The following is an 18,876-nucleotide window of genomic DNA, read 5'->3' on the forward strand; positions in this document are numbered from 1 at the left end:
GCGTCTGTTATGGTTCGAGGTTCCAGTCTCGTGGACTGTAACATTTTTATCCCTTCTGGGAAAGAGCTACAAGCAGTCAGATCAAACATCGATAAGGAAAACGCAAGAAAATACTTTCCAGTCTGCTTTCGGCCGGTGAGCGGCGGGGACGTCTTGTTTACGTCCCGTCCGCAGAGTCGCGGTCCCGTCCGCAGAGTCGCGAGCGCGCGTAGTTTGTTTACTTCCTCGCCGCAGCTAATACTCGCGTCCGTTAACACTGAGTCGCCTTGGCTCATTCGTACAGAAAAGCTACCATCACGATCAGCTTCCAGCCCGACTACGCACGACCACGAGCCTTTGAAGTCGAACGATTCATCCGTGACGAAGTTCAAATACCAACACAGCACATCGTCGGTATCCACCTATCCATCACAAGCAGCGTCGTTTACGTCAAGATGGTCGATGACGAGTTATGTCACAAAGTTGTGAACAGATGCGCGAACACTCTCAAGTTCAAACACTCCGATGGTCACATCGGAGAGGTTACTGTTGACCATGCTGGACTAGGATTACGCACACTAAGAGTCTTTGAACTCCCTTTCGAAGTACCACCGGACGTCGTTACCTCAGCTTTCCGCCCTTATGGGACGGTAATTAGCCACGTGGCCGAAAAATGGAACACCTTCGAGACGTACCAAGTCCTCAACGGCGTCCGACAAGTGAAAATTGAATTAAAGAAACATGTGCCGTCCTACTTAGTCATAGGTGGCTGTCGAGCAATAATAATGTACGACGGCCAACCTCGTACTTGTTCTGGTTGCGGCCAGGAGGGTCATGTGCGCTCGGCGTGTATTCAACGTCGGGTTACACAACTTCCATTGCATGTCACGACACCATCTCCTACACTCATGGCCCTCCCCTTCAATTACGCAGAGGTGACACGATCGACCGTCATGACAGACGACAAACCCCCGGAAGACAGGAAGCGTTAGAATGCGCACCTGTCGCCGATCCTGGATTGACCAACACCATTACGGTGTCTGCAAGGGTTGAAGAACGCCGCCCATCGACTCTACATGAAAATTCGGACGAGAGAATGGAACTCGACGCTAGGGTTGTACCGACCTCTGCCTTTCTCCCTGAGGGGGATGCTATACGGGAACCACAAACTCTTTCGGACACAGAAACCCACGTCCGCAAACAAAGGTCACCGAGAAAACATAAAAAGCGACGTCGCACACCCTCAGACGATTGCCTCCAGCGGACGTCTTCTCCAGTTGACGACCGGACGGCCGACGAAACGACGAGGAGAATGGATGACACGAGATCGCCCTCATCTGTCACTTTGTCTGATGTTGACAAACCCGATTCCGCTCCCTCGGACAAACGAATGGCCAGCACAGCGCCTGCCGTTGGTACACAACCGGAAACAACTGCAGATTCACCCTCAGTCACTCAGCCCACAAGTGTTCTACCGCAGCCACCGTTAACTTACGGACCTTGGGCGGATGACAGTGAAGACGATTCTACGGCCGCTGTGGTGGATGAGGAGAGGGGTCTCTCCTCCCACACCTCGGCCCCTCCCGAGTACCAACAGATGACGGCGCGGACGCGGCCAGCAGATCACAGGCCCCACCTTTTACGGCGACACTGACGGCAGCCCCCACCGCAGGAGACGATCTACACACCTATCGCTTAACGACCATCAACATTAACACCATTCGGACACGTACGAAGTTGTCGCTGCTCCAAGACATGCTCAATGCAGCAGACGTTGACATTGTCTTTCTCCAAGAAGTCTTCGTCGCCGATTTCCCGGGTATGTATGGTTATACGGCTCATGTGTCCCACGCCTCGCCAACTAACAGTGGAGTCGCCATCCTCCTCAGAGAAGGCCTCGAAGCGGACGAAGTCCGGTATCTCCCCGACGCTAGAGGAATGGCCGTAACGGTGCAAGGCGTCCGGTTTTTCAATGTGTACGCCCCTTCCGGAACGAATCGGCGTCGTGACCGATCGCTCTTCTTCGCAGAAGGAATAGCACCGCTTTTTCAGGGCAGGCACGATGACTTGATATTAGGGGGCGATTTCAATTGCACCCAAGCACCTAAAGATCAGCTGCCACGCCATTCACCGTGCCCCGAACTTGGGACACTCATCGGCGACCTCTAGCTGGTAGATACATGGGAACATGTCCGAGGAAATAGACCGGGATACACCCATTTCACGAGTCACTCGTCTAGTCGCATCGATAGGATTTACGTCTCCCGTTCTCTCGCGGCAACGGTGAGTGACGCGGAGGTGTGGCCAGTAGCCTTTTCTGATCATGAGGCCTATATATGTGCCGTCACCCTTCGTCGCCAACGGGTGTGGCGCAGCCGACATCCCTGGAAATTAAATCTTGCTCATCTCGCTTCTCCGGATTGTCGACGCGCCATCGAAGACACGTGGAGTTTGTGCGTCCGCCGCCTCCCATCGTATCCTACGTCGATTAGTTGGTGGTTAACCTGCGCCAAGCCGGCCCTACGGCGAACCTTTATTACGTATGGTCGTGAGACTGCTGCTTGGAGGCGGCAGACCCTTGATTTTTATTTCACCGTCCTTCGCGAATGCGCCTCCTTGCCACCCACAACGGAACGACAGCTGACAGTTCAACGTGCGAAAGCACAGATCGTAGCCCATATGCGCCGACACCTCGAAGGGACGATCGTCCGAGCGCGGAAACAAGACAGACTCGCAACGGAACGACCCACCATGTACCACGTCATCCGAGAATGTACACTGCGAAGACGGGCGCTGATACATGCCATCACCACTGAGGACGGCCATCATCACACCACACAACGCGCTATTGCTGCAGCCTTCCTCGACCATTACGCACGACTTTATTCTGCTCAATGTTCCGACCCGACGACGGTGACAGCAGTCTCACAACTGGTTTACGGCATTGTCCCACAGGATTTACAAACTGAATTATTGAACGACATTACGGAAGACGAAGTTATCGACGCCATCGGTAAAGGAGCGGCGAATAAGTCTCCTGGCCCCGACGGGCTCCCTGTGGAGTTTTATAGAACTTTCCAGTATTTACTGGCTCCCAAGTTAACAGACATATGTCGGGAGCTTATGTTCCCCGCGGTGCCGCTCCCTGCGACCTTCGTAGAAGGAATAATTAGAAGGAATAATTATACCGGTTCACAAGCCTAAAGGTGGGGCTCGAATACAAGATTACCGCCCGCTAACACTCGTCAACTGCGACATGAAGATATTCACCAGACTATTAGCAAACCGTCTACGACCGACCCTACCTTACGACATCTCGCCAGATCAGACTTCCCTAGGGGGTATCAACAACATCCACACAGCACTGTGTCGATACCGTGACTTAATAGCCATAGCCAGGGCACGCCGCATCCCGGGAGCGCTGGCATCACTAGATTTTAGCCAAGCTTTTGATCGAGTGGATCACGCGTACCTAACGTCCGTTCTCCAGCACATTCAGTACCCACAGCAATTCACAGACGTCGTGATGCGCCTACTCCGAGGGGCGACTTCCAAAGTGCTCGTTAACGGGCGTCTCTCGCAGTCCCTCCCGATTTTCCTCTCCGTCCGTCAAGGCTGCCCCTTGTCAACGTTACTATATGCTCTGGCCCTGGAACCGCTCCTCTGTGGTCTCCGTCAACGCCTCACCGGTCTTGCCCTACGTGACGTCACATTTCGCTGTACAGCATATGCAGACGACCTGGTTCTCGTGTTCCGCAATCGCGACGATGTCAACAGAGCACTAGAATGGATTACCACGTACGGTGTGGCTTCCGGCAGCTGTCTCAACGTCGCCAAATCGGTCGCCATGGCCATAGGAGACGGGTTGACCCCAGCGTGTGTCGAACCCCTACAGCTTCGTGGCACTATCAAATGTCTCGGAATAGAGTTTCACGACGACATACGGCGCACCGCGGCTCTTAACTACCGCCGCTTATTACAACAAATTCGGGTCCAGATCTTCAACCTTCGTCTGCGGACCCTCGACATTCTCCAAAGGACACACTTCGTCAATGTTTACCTCGCATCGCGCCTTCCACACATAGCGCGTGTTCTCCCAATACCGTTACTGATGGATCGACGTCTATTAGCGGCATTCGGAGCCTGCGTCAGTACAGGCATGCTCTTCAAAGTCAGTTATGAGTCACTGACCCTTCCCCCAGAAAGGGGAGGTCTTGGTCTAGTCCATATCCACGACAGAGCTGTGGCCCTGTATGTCAGCTCACACATCAAGCTGTGGCGCCACCACCCGGAAAGTTTGACAGGTTTGCTGTTGGAGTCCTTAGCTCCGCCCTCCATTATGCCCCCACTGACGACGCAAGACATACCCCCACCCTTCTACTACTTCGGGAACTTTTACATTGAACACAGCTATGTCCGTATCGCAGTACCACCGACGAAACAGGCGTCGGCGCGGGATATATATCATGTCCTACAGCAGAGGCGCCCACCAAACATCGTGGAGACCAAAAGCCCTCAGGTTAATTGGAAGGTGGTGTGGAAGACGATTCACGCGATTCCACTGGACACAGCCGTCCGATCGACATGGTACATCACAGTCAATGGTAAACACACCACCCGATCACGCCTCCACAAGATAAACATGGCGGAATCGCCTCTCTGCGTAGACTGCGGGATACCAGACACGGATGAACACCGTCTCACATGTGGCGCGGCAGAAGACGTATGGCTCTTGGTGCGACAAATTTTGTCGTATTTTCCACGAGTGACTCCGGAACACATTACACCCCGGTTTCTACTATTTCCGGATCAACAGTATTTCCCGTGCGCCAAGACCAACGCTGTCACGTGGATCCGTGCGCATGCGGTACACTACTTATTTCACGATGGACCTAAAGATGTATTAGACTTTGGAACTACCTACAAGAACGTCATTGCAAGATCGTACGGAACCCAAAATACAGACAGTATTTTTCTAATTAGTCAGGGAGTGCCCTACGCGACCCTCCACGCAGCTGGATCATCAACAGGTAGGAGAAGATACCCACTGAGTGAGCTGACATGACTAAGTTCGATTCTCGGTGGAACAACATGATATACGTGAAGACGTACCTGGATGATGAAGCGTAAGGAGAGTAGCGCCACACCCTTCTGCATCCTGTATGAAGCACTTTTTTTTCGTTTTCCCCATATACATTACCTCGGTGTAGGAACGTGCCGAGATATTGTTTTCTTTTTCTCAGAGCACGATGCGGTGCTAGATACATTTATTTTTGTCGTGGTATAAAGTAAAACCACATTAAGAATGTATTAAAAACAGTAAATAAAAGAAGGGGGTAAAAAAGAAAAAAAAAGAAAAAGAAAGAAAAAGCTGTGAAGAAGCGTCTGTTATGGTTCGAGGTTCCAGTCTCGTGGACTGTAACATTTTTATCCCTTCTGGGAAAGAGCTACAAGCAGTCAGATCAAACATCGATAAGGAAAACGCAAGAAAATACTTTCAGCTCATAGTGAAATGGTGAAAAACTTACAATGCTACACAACAGGTGACGCCTCATTCCGCTGCTGACTAGCAAATTTTTGGTTTCTAGGAATACATAACTATATGTATGAAATTCACATTTGCATACCTGTTGAGTATGACACAGCATACCAATTGAACACAGACCCAATCGAATTCTAAGTGAGTAGTAATTTACTGATTCGTGCCGATAGAGGCACGCTTGTGTACAGAAACTCAGTTTTATCAAAACAGACTTTCGTCGTAAGGTTATCGTGGGTAGTTTTATTTCATTTCTTATAATACAGTGCACAATTTTCGTAAGGTTTCTTTTGGTGTTGTTAAACCCATACTGAACACGAAAGAGAAATTAGTTATCAACGATATATGCGAATTCTCTGATGTTACCTATAACAGTCTGACAATGCACATACAGTTAATTGATTACATCCATGTAGAAAACTTGTTCTGAGGCAAAGCTGTCAAACAAGGTTTTAAGAAGAATAAAATGCCACTACCAGATGACAGCTAATGTAGAAAATACTTTTCTATTTTGGCACGATGCGCTCACTCCATAGATAATACAAAAGTTTCGAGATGCATCTGCTGCCTGGCCGTCTATTAAACCTGAAAAGAACGAAATGTCGCAGAAGTTAGCCCTTTTTCCACAGGGGGCTATTTTGGGTTGAGAAGTGAAGGGAATTAGGTTCAAAGTTCCATTAAATTGGTAACTTCAACAGACAGCAGAATTGCGTTTAAAAAAATGTAGCAGCGAATGTAATAGAACTCGAGACGTCTTATCTACGGTGCGCGACGCTTACCATCACGCTACTACCTACCACGTACGGATAGGAGCTTCAGAAGTTATCAACAGTTGCTCCAGAACTTAGGCATTCCACAGAACTGTGAGATAATTCGTATGGCCGGATCTAGACTTCTGAGAGACAGACAGTTACAGCTTTTCTTTTGCACTGCACGATGTTTTCAACAAACAGATAGCACAATAGAGTAGCTCAAACGGAAAGGGACAGTTCCTATTTAAATTTCTGCATCCTCCACTGTTGGCAGTTCTGTGTAGGTGGCAGTTACGTGATTTTATTTCGGTGATTACAAAATATAGTCGCACTGGGTAGCCGAGACAGCTACTTCATGGTGATTCGGTCAACCAAGTAAATGAATGTACGGAACATGCTACAAACCACTACTGGTAGCCTAAGCATCAGGATTTCTCATCGGGTGTGCCGCAACGGTGTTGTGATAGAAAAATGTGTCGTACTGAAGAGGGTTTGGTGGTCTGTTGGATTGATGATGGGATGCTATGCTGATGGTCTGGGTTCGGTTCCAACTTCTCCCGATGACTTTTAACAGGAAGAGACAGATTCTATTCTCTTATGGCTACGCCAAATGAGGAAGGCATAATGGCATTGAGGTCTGATATTCACATTAAACATGATATTCCTTCTCTAACAAGTAGACGTTAGGTTGAACTACAATAAAGTCAGGAGTGGCGAAATGTAGGAACACTATCACCAGTAACCTTTCTTATACTAGTTATTTATTTCTAGTGACGAAACAAACGCTATGTAGGGTCACAGGACACTTATGCCATCTTTTATTTGAGCTCCTGTATGTCGATGAAATTGGTTCTAAACTTGGAATGCAACTCTGACCGCCCTCTACGACGAATTTGATCCCTTCGTGACAATACAGCTCGACTACTATTTGTTGTTGGTTCAAAACTGTAGATTCCTCAACATCTCCACATATTGCGCGTGAATGGGTTGGAATCCTAGCCCGGCACTTAAGTTTTCATTATGTATTATCAAGCTCTAGCATGAGAACACTTATCTGCTGGTGGATAATAATTTTCATTTTTAATGCATTTTCATTCGCTGTCAACACTAACGAAATCTGACGTTTTTGACTCCCAGTGAGATACAAAACTGTTTGAGAGATCACTGTAAGTTCAAGGATGTTATTCCGAGCTGCTGGCGGAGAAAAATTTGGTGGCTGACGTCTCTGTGTGTGTAGTCATCAACAATATGTGTGGGATTCGATTCCCAGTCAGTACTCAAATCTTCTTCAAATTATTTCTAGTTGAAACATGCTCACATGTCACTGCTCGTGTAACAAACCCATATTTAACGTTCGTTTTCTCTAGAATATAACAGCGATAGGCGCCGGGTTGGAGTCCTAGGAAGGAAAACATTAATGTTTCGTCTCGTCATTTCACTTAAAACATCTAGCTACTGTCGAGAAAATCGGATATGTCACAGTTGATTGTGCTTCGATAACAATCCGATTAGGTTCTGGGTTCGAATCCCTATCCAACACAAAGCTTTACCTCAAGGCATTTCAAGTAAGTTACTTGTGAATAAGAAATATTTAACATTTCTCGTAGTTCGTTAACAGGGACAATAGATGCTGGGTAGGAATTCGCGTCCGTTAAAAATGTTTACGTTATGTAATTTAAAGTTGATATTTGCTAACTGATACTCTCTAAAATCGAGATATATCACTCTCTGTCTAGTCAGGGATGACTGTTAGTTTCCGTCAGTCACTAAATCTTTGCTTAGTCTGCATGACCTGGGTTTGAATCCATATGCAAAACGAGACGGTTCGTCGTGTCATTTGAAGTTCATCCTTATTCTCACCTACCTGCTCGTGAATAACTTAAAGTTTTAGTCTAGTTTGGTGTTAAATAACAAGAACGATATGCTTACTTTGAAGAGGAAATCATGAACACGACGAACGTATTACGTGCGTTACCTATCTGACGTAATAATGAGAGTGGTAAAGTTTCAGGTATGTCATTTATTGTAATAAATGTGAGTTTACAAGCCTTAAGGACAGTCTTATGTATGATAAAGTGTTCCCTGATATTTGTAGTATCGTGGTATAACTTTACATCTTGAGTTATTGCGATACAGAGCAGTGTTTTCTAGTGGTGACTTGTTGGAACCATTTTCAATAGTCAAACGACTGTACCAAGGAGCAATTAGAGGACCTGCTAGACAGCTACTCTATGCTAGTTGCATGCGAATCAGGCGAAATGCAATTCAGATTGTTCGGATACTTTTGAGCACGACTGTACAATTCACACAACGTTCATAAAACCATGTGAATGTGAAATAGCGAGAAAACTACTTCTTTGGGATATTATTCAACTCATGCGTCACATTCACACCTTCCTAGGTCTCGGGGAGCCATCAGAAGCCTATTCTGCACTTTGTCGTTTCGTGGTAGGTTAGTATTGATAAGGGTAAGCCACGTCTGTGATGATCCTTTTCTTTCAGAAAATAATTTTCTGCCATTTTATTTCAGTCAAGTCGCGGCAGGCGTCCAAGCGTCGTAGTTTTTTGCTCGGGAGTCACGATGTGCATGACATATTTCTCTCTCCTTCAAAATACTCTTGAAAATGTCGAACACTTGGCGTAGAGATATAGCTCCACTGCGATTTGTGACTCAACAACGCTGAAATACTTCGTATGACCACATGCCCACTGCTTAACACTGCCTCGCCAGAACTGACTGGTCGAATGCACCGAATGCACATCTTATGTTTGCGGTTGCTAATTCAGGCTGCCGCCGTAGCTACTGCGCTGCTGTCGCTTACAAACTGGAAATAAGATCAGTGTCGGAAGCTATTGCAGTGAAGTTGTATGCTAGAAAGCCCTCTTCTGGTACTTTACTGGTCTCATGTGTCGAGCAGAAGATGGTACTTGTTTCCAGCCAAGCTCAAACTGATCTCTCCATTCCACTCCTAGCCCGTTCAAAAGGAAATACACTACTGGCCATTAAAATTGCTACACCAAGAAGAAATGCAGATGATAAACGGGTATTCATTGGACAAATATATTATACTAGAAATGACATGTGATTACATTTTCACGCTGTTTGGGTGCATAGATCCTGAGAAATCAGTACCCAGAACTTCCACCTCTGGCCGTAATAACGCCCTTGATACGCCTGGGCATTGAGTCAAACAGAGCTTGTATGGCGTGTACAGGTACAGCTGCCCATGCAGCTTCAACACGATATCACAGTTCATCAAGAGTAGTGACTGGCGTATTGTGACGAGCCACTTGCTCGGCCACCATTGACCAGACGTTTGCAATCTGTGAGAGATCTGGAGAATGTGCTGGCCAGGGCAGCAGTCGAACATTTTCTGTATCCAGAAAGGCCCGTATAAGACCTGCAACATGCGGTCGTGCATTATCCTGCTGAAATGTAGGGTTTCGCAGGGATCGAATGAAGAGTAGAGCCACGGGTCGTAACACATCTGAAATGTGACGTCCACTGTTCAAAGTGCCGTCAATGCGAACAAGAGGTGACCGAGACGTGTAACCAATGGCACCCCATACCATCACGCGGGGTGATACGGCAGTATGGCGATAACGATTGCACGGTTCCAATGTGCGTTCACTGCGATGTCGTCAATCACGGATGCGACCATCATGATGCTGTAAACAGAACCTAGATTTATCCGAAAAAATGACGTTTTGCCATTCGTGCACCCAGGTTCGTGGTTGAGTACACCATCGCAGGCGCTCCTGTCTGTGATGCAGCGTCAAGGGTAACCGCAGCCATTGTCTCCGAGCTGATAGTCCATGCTGCTCCAAGCGTCGTCGAACTGTTCTTGTAGATGGTTGTTGTCTTGCAAACGTCCCCATCTGTTGACTAAGGGATCGAGACGTAGCTGCACGATCCGTTACAGCCATGCGGATAAGATGCCTGTCATCTCGACTGCTAGTGATACGAGGCCATTGGGGTCCAGCACGGCGTTTCGTATTACCCTCCTGAACCCACCGATTCCATATTCTGCTAACAGTCATTGGATCTCGACCAACGCGAGCAGCAATGTCGCGATACGATAAACCGCAATCGCGATAGGCTACAATCCGACCTTTATCAAAGTCCTTTATCAAAGTCCTTACACGAGGCATGACAACAACGTTTCACCAGGCAACGCCGGTCAACTACTGTTTGTGTAGGAGAAATCGGTTGGCAGCTTTCCTCGTCAGCACGTTGTAGGTGTCGCCACCGGCGCCAACCTTGTGTGAATGCTCTGAAAAGTTAATCATTTGCGTATCACAGCATCTTCTTCCTGTCGTTAAATTTCGCGTCTGTAGCACGTTATCTACGTGGTGTATCAATTTTAATCGCCAGTTGTGTACATAGCTGTCGTGTTAGAATACAGTGATAACGAAGTTAGTGGACAACTTTATAATGCGATCTTTATAAATAACTCATTTAGATTTGATTTCGCGGTCTTTTCTGTATGTTGTCCTAAAAGGACATCATGGGGATAATTAATGTACGATACAGATTATTGTGCTTTTTTTTCTAACAATCCTCCGAGGGTGCTATAAAATTCTTAAATATGTATTAAAGATCATTATGAATGGCTGGTGTGGTAGTAGTGCAATGACGAGTATACCAGCACAAAATGTTTATGAATTTGTACGTGACAGAATCAAATGGACGGAAACGCTTTTGATGCTAAGGGGGAAGAAAATGAAAACTATCGGAAATAAATAATATCACAGTTAGCTACAATTCACAACACAATAATGTAGCAGTACATATTCCAGATATTTTGACTGAGTGCGCCCCTCGTCAGGCATCATCGCGGCGGTGGCGCACCTGCTGGCGCTGGCGGCGAACCACTACCTGGGCATCCTGCGGCCGCTGCACTACCCGGCCATCATGACCCACCGCAACACGTCCGCCTGCATCGCGCTGCTGTGGCTGCTGCCGGCCGCCTTCTTCTTTGTGTACTTCTCGTCCGTCCCGGGACAGGGCTACCAGAGCCCCACTTGCAACTACAAGTAAGTCGCCAGCCGGTAGTTGCCATGCTGAAACCAGCGGCACGACTAACACATTGTTCTGCGTAGTGATGAGCACAGTCTGCTGCAGAAAGCCTCGTCCGAGTTTATATCCTCTACATGTCTGAAGATATAAACGCGAGGTAAATTTTAATCTATTCACTTATGTGTGCTGACCAAAAACACTATGTGATCAAAAGTATCCGGACATCTGGCTGAAAATGACTTACAAGTTCGTGGCGCCCTCCATTAGTAATGCTGGAATTCATTATGGTGTTGGCCCACCCTTAGCCTTGATGACAGCTTCCACTCTCGCGGGCATACGTTCAGTCAGGTGCTGCAAGGTTTCCTGGGGAATGGCAGCCAATTCTTCTGAGGAGAGGTATCGATGTCGGTCGGTGAGGCCTTGCACGAAGTCGGCGTTCCAAAACATCCCAAAGGTGTTCTATAGGATTCAGGTCAGGACTATGTGCAGGCCAGTCGTTGCAGGGATGTTATTGTCGTGTACCACTCAGCTACAGGCCGGGCGATATGAACAGATGCTTAATCGTGTTGAAAGATGCAGTCGCTATCCCCGAATTTCCCCAACATTGGGAAGCAAGATGGTGCTTAAAACATCAATGTAGGTCTATGCTGTGATATTGCCACGCAAAACAACAAGGGGTGCAAGCCCCCTACATGAAAAACACGGCCACACCATAACACTACCGCCCCCGAATTTTACTGTTGGCACTACACACGCTGGCAGATGACGTTCACCGGGCATTCGCCATACCCACAAACCGCCATCGGATAGCCACATTGTGTACCGTGATTCGTCACTCCACACAATGTTTTCCCACTGTTCAATTGTCGAATGTTTACGCTCCTTACACCAATCGAGACGTCGTTTGGCATTTACCGGCGTGATGTGTAGGTTATGAGAAGCTTGTAGACCATGAAATCCAAGTTTTCTCACTTCCCGCCTAACTGTCATAGTACTTGCAGTGGAGCCTTTGTAACTCCTGTGTGATGGTCTGGATACATGTCTGCCTATTACACATTACGACCCTCTTCAAATTTCGACGGCCTCTGTCAGTCAACAGACCAAGTCGGCCTGTACGCTTTTTTGCTGTACGTGTTTCCTCACTATTACGTCGGGAACAGTGGACCTAGGGATGTTTAGAAGTGTGGAAATTTCACGTACAGATGTATGACACAAGTGACACCTAACTAACTGACCACGTTCGAGGTCCGCGGGTTCCGTGAAGCGTCCCATTCTGCTCTCTCACGATGTCTAATTAGTACTGAGGTCGCTCACATGGAGTACCTGGCATTAGGTGGCAGCACAATCCATCTAATATGAAAACCTTTTTTGGGCGGGGTGGAAGGGGGGCTGGGTTCGGATACTTTTGATCACATTGTGTAACTTTGTTTTTACCATTGATACCAGGAAGTAGTGGCAACGGTGTTGTAAAATGACAGATGTCTGTCAAATGGCAAGCACGCTGACTATAGCTGTAGCTGTAGTTATGGCAGTTGAAGTAGTGCAGGGACGGCTGTGTTTGTGCCACTTGCAGTGTTTACTGTCTGAAAGTGCGGGAGGCCAGTAATGTTGAAACACCCTGTCAAACAATGTGCGTGGATCAAGATTTAGGCGGCACGTGGTTAAAGTGCACAACAATATCTTCGGCGATGCAGCGTTGCCATATCGTACGGTGATGATATGGAGGACAGTGTTCTGGGATGGCAGCGATGTCATTCAAGATTTGCCCTGTTCTGGGGACCCCTCAATGGACAATATGACACCTGAGCTCCTTGCCTTCCCGCTGGATGTGAACTGGACTGAGCGTGACTTAGCTGCAGATGCAGGCGTGTACCATGAAACAGTGCTACACATTTTGCACTATATTCCTCGTTCCCGCGAAATTGTAGTGGGTTGACACCACATGCAATGACCGAGGTGCAACAGTGGCATCGTTATGCACTTGCAGAGGAATTGCTCAATCATTACCACAGGAAGGGTGAAGTCTACCTTGGGAGGGTCGTACTTATGGACGAAACCTGGGCTCGGTCGTACAAGCCACTATTAAAGCGGCAGTCCAATGAATGAAAGCGTCCTGGTTCTCCTCGCCCACAGTACGTGCGCCATGAACCAGCCGGTGCCAAAGCGATGGTTGTTGTGACGTACGACATCCATAGGTTAATCCCGCATCACGTTGTACCACAGGGACAAGCGGTCAGTGCAGCCTACTACAGTAGTTTCTTGGGACATCACCCTCGTGCCGCACTGAGAAAAAAACGACGGCACTTTCTAGCACTGCATCCCATCACCCATCATGACAATTCATGACGCCACATGGCGAAACACATGCAGGAGCTGCTGCGCATGTGGAGGTAGGAGATACTGGAAGATCCACCGTATTCACCCTTTATCAGTCCATTCGATTACAACCCTCCGCCACACACCGTCAGGTGGCTTGCGGAGTATGGGTGTAGATGTAGATGTAGAACCTGTTCGTCAAAATGAAGGAACTTCTACACGGCACACGATGCAATACAAGAGAAGACATCATCCAGCCAAAGGGCTGTCTATGAGAGACATGGACAGAGATGAACGCGCTGTGTACAATGCCTTCAATCACTGTGGGGCAAGGTGATAGAGATCTGGAGCGAATATATTGAGGGCACGCAATACGGTGAATATCTCTCAATAACGTCTGGTATAAATTAAAACACTGTTGTCACTACTTTTTATACAACCCACATTCGCAACAGCTTGTTCGACGAAAAATTCGGACCTAAGCACTGAAAAATAGTACAGGTCCGTGCAACACACGATAAATGACATAGAAGTAATTCTCTGAATTTTACCACCATATCGTTGAGCACCATATCGTTGATATTGATTTGAAGTAGGATTTGGAAACACAGGAATTACCCAGAAGAAGACGACCTAGTGACGCGGCTTTACAAAACATATTCCTTGTGTAACACAGCTGGCTCTTTGTTCACACGAGATAATGCCTGCTATCGACAGGAGATATCAAATTGACATCATATTTCTGTATCTGCAGAAATCTTTTGACACCGCTAGTCACGAGCAGGCTCTAATCAAACTGTATACTTCGGAAGCATCGTCGCAGTTGTGTTACTATATTCGTGGTATCCTGATAGATGGGTGACAATTCGTAGTAACTGACAGAAACTCATGAAGTAGGAATCGATATCTGGGTTTCCTAAAGGAAATGTTATAGCTCCTCTGATGTTCCTAATCTAGAAAAGCAATTCAGGATACAAACTGGACAGCCCTCTTAGATTGTTTGTAGACGAGTTGTCATTTACCATCTACTGAAGATACCAGACGATAAAAAAAAGATTTAATCTAGATATCAGCAAGATGCAAGAAGTGGTAATTGACTGTAAACAATAAAATAAAAATTATGGTCCCGGAGAAGTTCGAGTCCTCCCTCGGGCATGGGTGTGTGTGCTTGTCCTTAGGATAATTTAGGTTAAGTAGTGTTCAAGGTTAGGGACTGATGACCTTAGCAATTAAGTCCCATAGGATTTCACACACATTTGAACATTTTTGAATAAAAAGTATGAAGTTCTTCATATGAGTATAAAAAGTCCTTTAAATTTCGATTGCACGCTGAATGACATAAATTTAAACGGCGTAGATTCAACTGTATACCTAGGAATTGTATTGTATTGTATTGTATGGAACTGGGAACCTAAAAACGACGGAGAGGGTTCGTCCCCGCCGTAGCCCTCAGTGGTTCACAACCCCACAACAAGCCACAGCAGTCCACTCCACCCACCCCACCACCACCCCACTCCGAACACAGGGTTATTGTGCGGTTCGGCCCCCAGTGGACCCCTCGGGAACGTCTCATACCGGACGAGTGTAATCCCAAATGTTTGCGTGGTAGAGTATTTAAGGTGTACGCGTACGTGGAGAGAGTGCGAAGCAATCGCCGACAATGTGTAACTGAGGCGGAACAAGGGGAACCCCCCGTATTCACCGAGGAAGATGGGAAACCGCCTTAAAAACCATCGACAGGCTGGCCGGCACACCGGACCACGACACTAATAAATACGCCGCGCGGATTCGCGCCGGGGACGGGCTTCCCGCTCGGAAAGCAGCGTGTTAGAGCGCGCGACTAGCCGGGCAGGCAGGCTGACCTATGGTCGGTCGTCTTGCACATGTGTCCTGCCTTCGTTAGATTCCGGGCCCAAAACCATTTGCCCCATAAACACCTATTAGTAGGCGGTGAAATTCTGTAGAGGCCCTTTGCTTCAATGCAATGCAACACTTCGCAGTTCTATCGCCGACCATGTATCCCTAAACCCCTCCACCTTGTAAATATATTTCGAAGCGCAAATGCACAACTACCTCTATCTACCGCAATGATTAGAAGCTTGGATGGTCTCATTTGCCGCGTGCCGTGAGAGCACTTCTTACCTTACTTGTTGAACGAATCTCGTAAGAAAGAGACAGGTAGTAATTCCGGTTTTCCGTTGATGAAGATCTTATTTTCCATTTACAAACTGTTGTAATGCAGCTGAAAGTCGTCTCAAAAAGATTCAAATGTATATCTTTTCTATGAATGAAGACAGAAACATGAAGTGAAAATTACTTACTCTTAGGACAATTAGGCTTTTGAACTTGTGTTACTTCTTTGCATTTACGTTCAAGATCAAGTTCTAATTTACTTTTCACAAAATTTTCATCTGCCCTCCATCGCAAAAATTATAACGTTCCAGACAATAGTAAAATTCATTGCGTACTTACGCTAGTAAGTCTCGTCTTCCTGCAGTAATTGAAGTCGTTTTGCCGCGGTGCGCTTCACCAGCTTTGAGCTGTAAGACATAAAGCGCCGTAATCTGTACAGCGATGTCACGGCACAGCTGTAACTGCATTCCTCGGAAACGTAAAACCCCTTTTGTTGCTGTGTTATAGCCCTATTGACTAGACGCACATTGGGTAATAACTAACAAGAGCGAGACCACGACGTTCGGAACACACTTTTACTTCACATTTTGAATGCTTTTATTAGTCCATTAGAACTACATAATGTGCGAGTAGTAAGGCGTACTACTACACGATTTCGACGAAATCGCAAAAGAAATTTTATGCGTCGATGACGTACCGGCGCGTTGCGCCCTCTGAGCACGGGATGGCATGATCTACATCTACATCTACATTTATACTCCGCAAGTCACACAACCGTGTGTGGCGGAGGGCACTTTACGTGCCACAGTCATTACCTCCCTTTCCTGTTCCACTCGCGTATGGTTCGCGGGAAGAACGACTGCCGGAAAGCCTCCGTGCGCGCTCGGATCTCTCTAATTTTACATTCGTGATCTCCTCGGGGGGTATAAGTAGGGGGAAGCAATATATTCGATACCTCATCCAAAACGCACCCTCTCGAAACCTGGACGGCAAGCTTCACCGCGATGCAGAGCGCCTCTCTTGAAGAGTCTGCCACTTGAGTTTGCTAAACATCTCCGTAACGCTATCACGTTTACTAAATAACCCTGGTACGGATCCCACACTGATGAGCAATACTCAAGTATAGGCCGAACGAGTGTTTTGTAAGCCACCTCCTTTGTTGATGGACTACATTTTCTAAGGACTCTCCCAATGAATCTCAACCTGGCACCCACCTTACCAACAATTAATTTTATATGATTATTCCACTCCAAATCGTTCCGTACGCATACTCCCAGATATTTTACAGAAGTAACTGTTACCAGTGTTTGTTCCGCTAACATATAATCATACAATGAAGGATCCTTCTTTCTATGTATTCGCAATAGATTACATTTGTCTATGTTAAGGGTCAGTTGCCACTCCCTGCACCAAGTGCCTATCCGCTGCAGATATTCCTGCATTTCACTGCAATTTTCTAAAGTTGCAACTTCTCTGTATACTACAGCATCATCCGCGAAAAGCCGCATGGAACTTCCGACACTATCTACTAGGTCATTTGGTTAGCGCTCTAGCTCCGTAATCTGTGAATCCCTGGATCGAGTCCCGCTCATTATTTTTTTCTAGTTTATGTACTTTTTTTCAAACTATGGTCGTAGTTTCATATACTGTATATTAGATTTGAAACATAATATAATGAAAAGTCATCACCTGTATTTACTTGTATTTATTTCATGAACGTTTATTGAACAACAAATTTTATTTGGCTATTTACTAATTGTCATTATTACAGCAAATATTACATATAACTATCGGCAAGTAAACGACCAAACGCATAATGTTTTCCTGAAAATGTGTGCGTGTAGTGATTTGCGAAATCTCTTACGCCTGACCCAACGAGGTGGCGCAGTGATTAACACGCTGGACTCGCATGCGGGAGGACGACGGTTCAAACTCGCGTCCGGCCGTCGTGATTTACGTTTTCCGTGATTTACCTAAATCGTTCCAGGCAACTGCCTGGATGGTTCCTTTGAAAGAGTACGGCCGACTTCCTCCCACATCCTTCCCTAATCCGATGGGTACTCGCTGTTTGGTCCCCTCCCCCCGGATAATCCACCCAACCAATCTTAGACCTGTAATCGAGACGGTACCCTGAACAGCTTTGTACTTGGACGCTTCGAACTGCAGACAGAGAGACTGGCCACATTCGACAGTTGACTTGAGTAGCGGTGAGACCTTACCAGTGTAGCAAGAACGAATAGTGCGAATTTTTGGAAAATCAGAAAATATACATTTTTATTGCAAAAACTCCCAATTATTCGACTACTGCGGATGATGAATGTCATGAAGATTAATTTGCATAAAGAAGTTGGAAAGCGCCAGTTAAAAGATGAGATTGTGTACTGTCATAGTATCCTTCAAGAAGCGGAGTTATTGATACAGAATAATTAACAAAGATATGTGCTGATGCAATGGCGACTGGAGAAGAAATTTATCGGTCTACCGTCGATATACTGATTCGAACGAAGTAGATCAAGAAGGCCTATTCCGTGAAGATGGAATTTTTTCCACTCCAAAGGTGGACTCACTACCTTGGAGACAGAAATAAAAGTAGTGAGACTGCCGAAACAATGCCCCACTTGGAATGTACAAATTCTCAGGATAAATGGATTTCGTAGTTTGAAAACGAAGGACGATTTAAGGAGACAAGAAGAAAACATAAAGACAGTAATGTCTAAAGTACATCGGATGTTCAATTGTACGTTATCTTTATATGATGGCGTACTGTAACTCACTGTGTTAGGCAACAAAGGTATTTATACCTTTATTTATCGATGTATCACTTGGGCTTTCCAAGCCTGTCGCTCGTACTGGCAACCTGTGTCTGCAGATAGAAGCACCCAGATGCAAAGCAATAACGGATAGCTTACCTGATTGCCGGCAAAGCGATTTCGCAAATCACGACAGGCATACTCTTTCAGGAAAACCTTATGCGTTGGTAGTTTACTTGTGGACGGATATAATATTTGGTGTAATAATAGAAGTTAGTAAACAGTCTTTCCGGCGGGGTCAGGGATTTTCTCTGCCTCGTGATGACTGGGTGTTGTGTGATGTCCTTAGGTTAGTTAGGTTTAAGTAGTTCTACGTTCTAGGGGACT

The 18,876-nt window shown here is 46.5% G+C and overlaps 1 protein-coding gene across 1 annotated transcript in view; it reads left to right on the forward strand.

The window, feature by feature from the left end:
• LOC126188478 (beta-3 adrenergic receptor-like) overlaps positions 1-18,876 on the forward strand; it is a 121,587-nt gene that overhangs the window by 43,622 nt on the left and 59,089 nt on the right. Inside the window, exon 3 of the mRNA XM_049930081.1 lies at positions 11,100-11,307. Within this exon, the coding sequence (XP_049786038.1) occupies positions 11,100-11,307 (208 nt within the window). The remainder of the gene's footprint in view (positions 1-11,099; positions 11,308-18,876) is intronic.

Source organism: Schistocerca cancellata, chromosome 5 (assembly GCF_023864275.1).
Source record: "Schistocerca cancellata isolate TAMUIC-IGC-003103 chromosome 5, iqSchCanc2.1, whole genome shotgun sequence".
Classification (NCBI taxonomy): domain Eukaryota; kingdom Metazoa; phylum Arthropoda; class Insecta; order Orthoptera; family Acrididae; genus Schistocerca; species Schistocerca cancellata.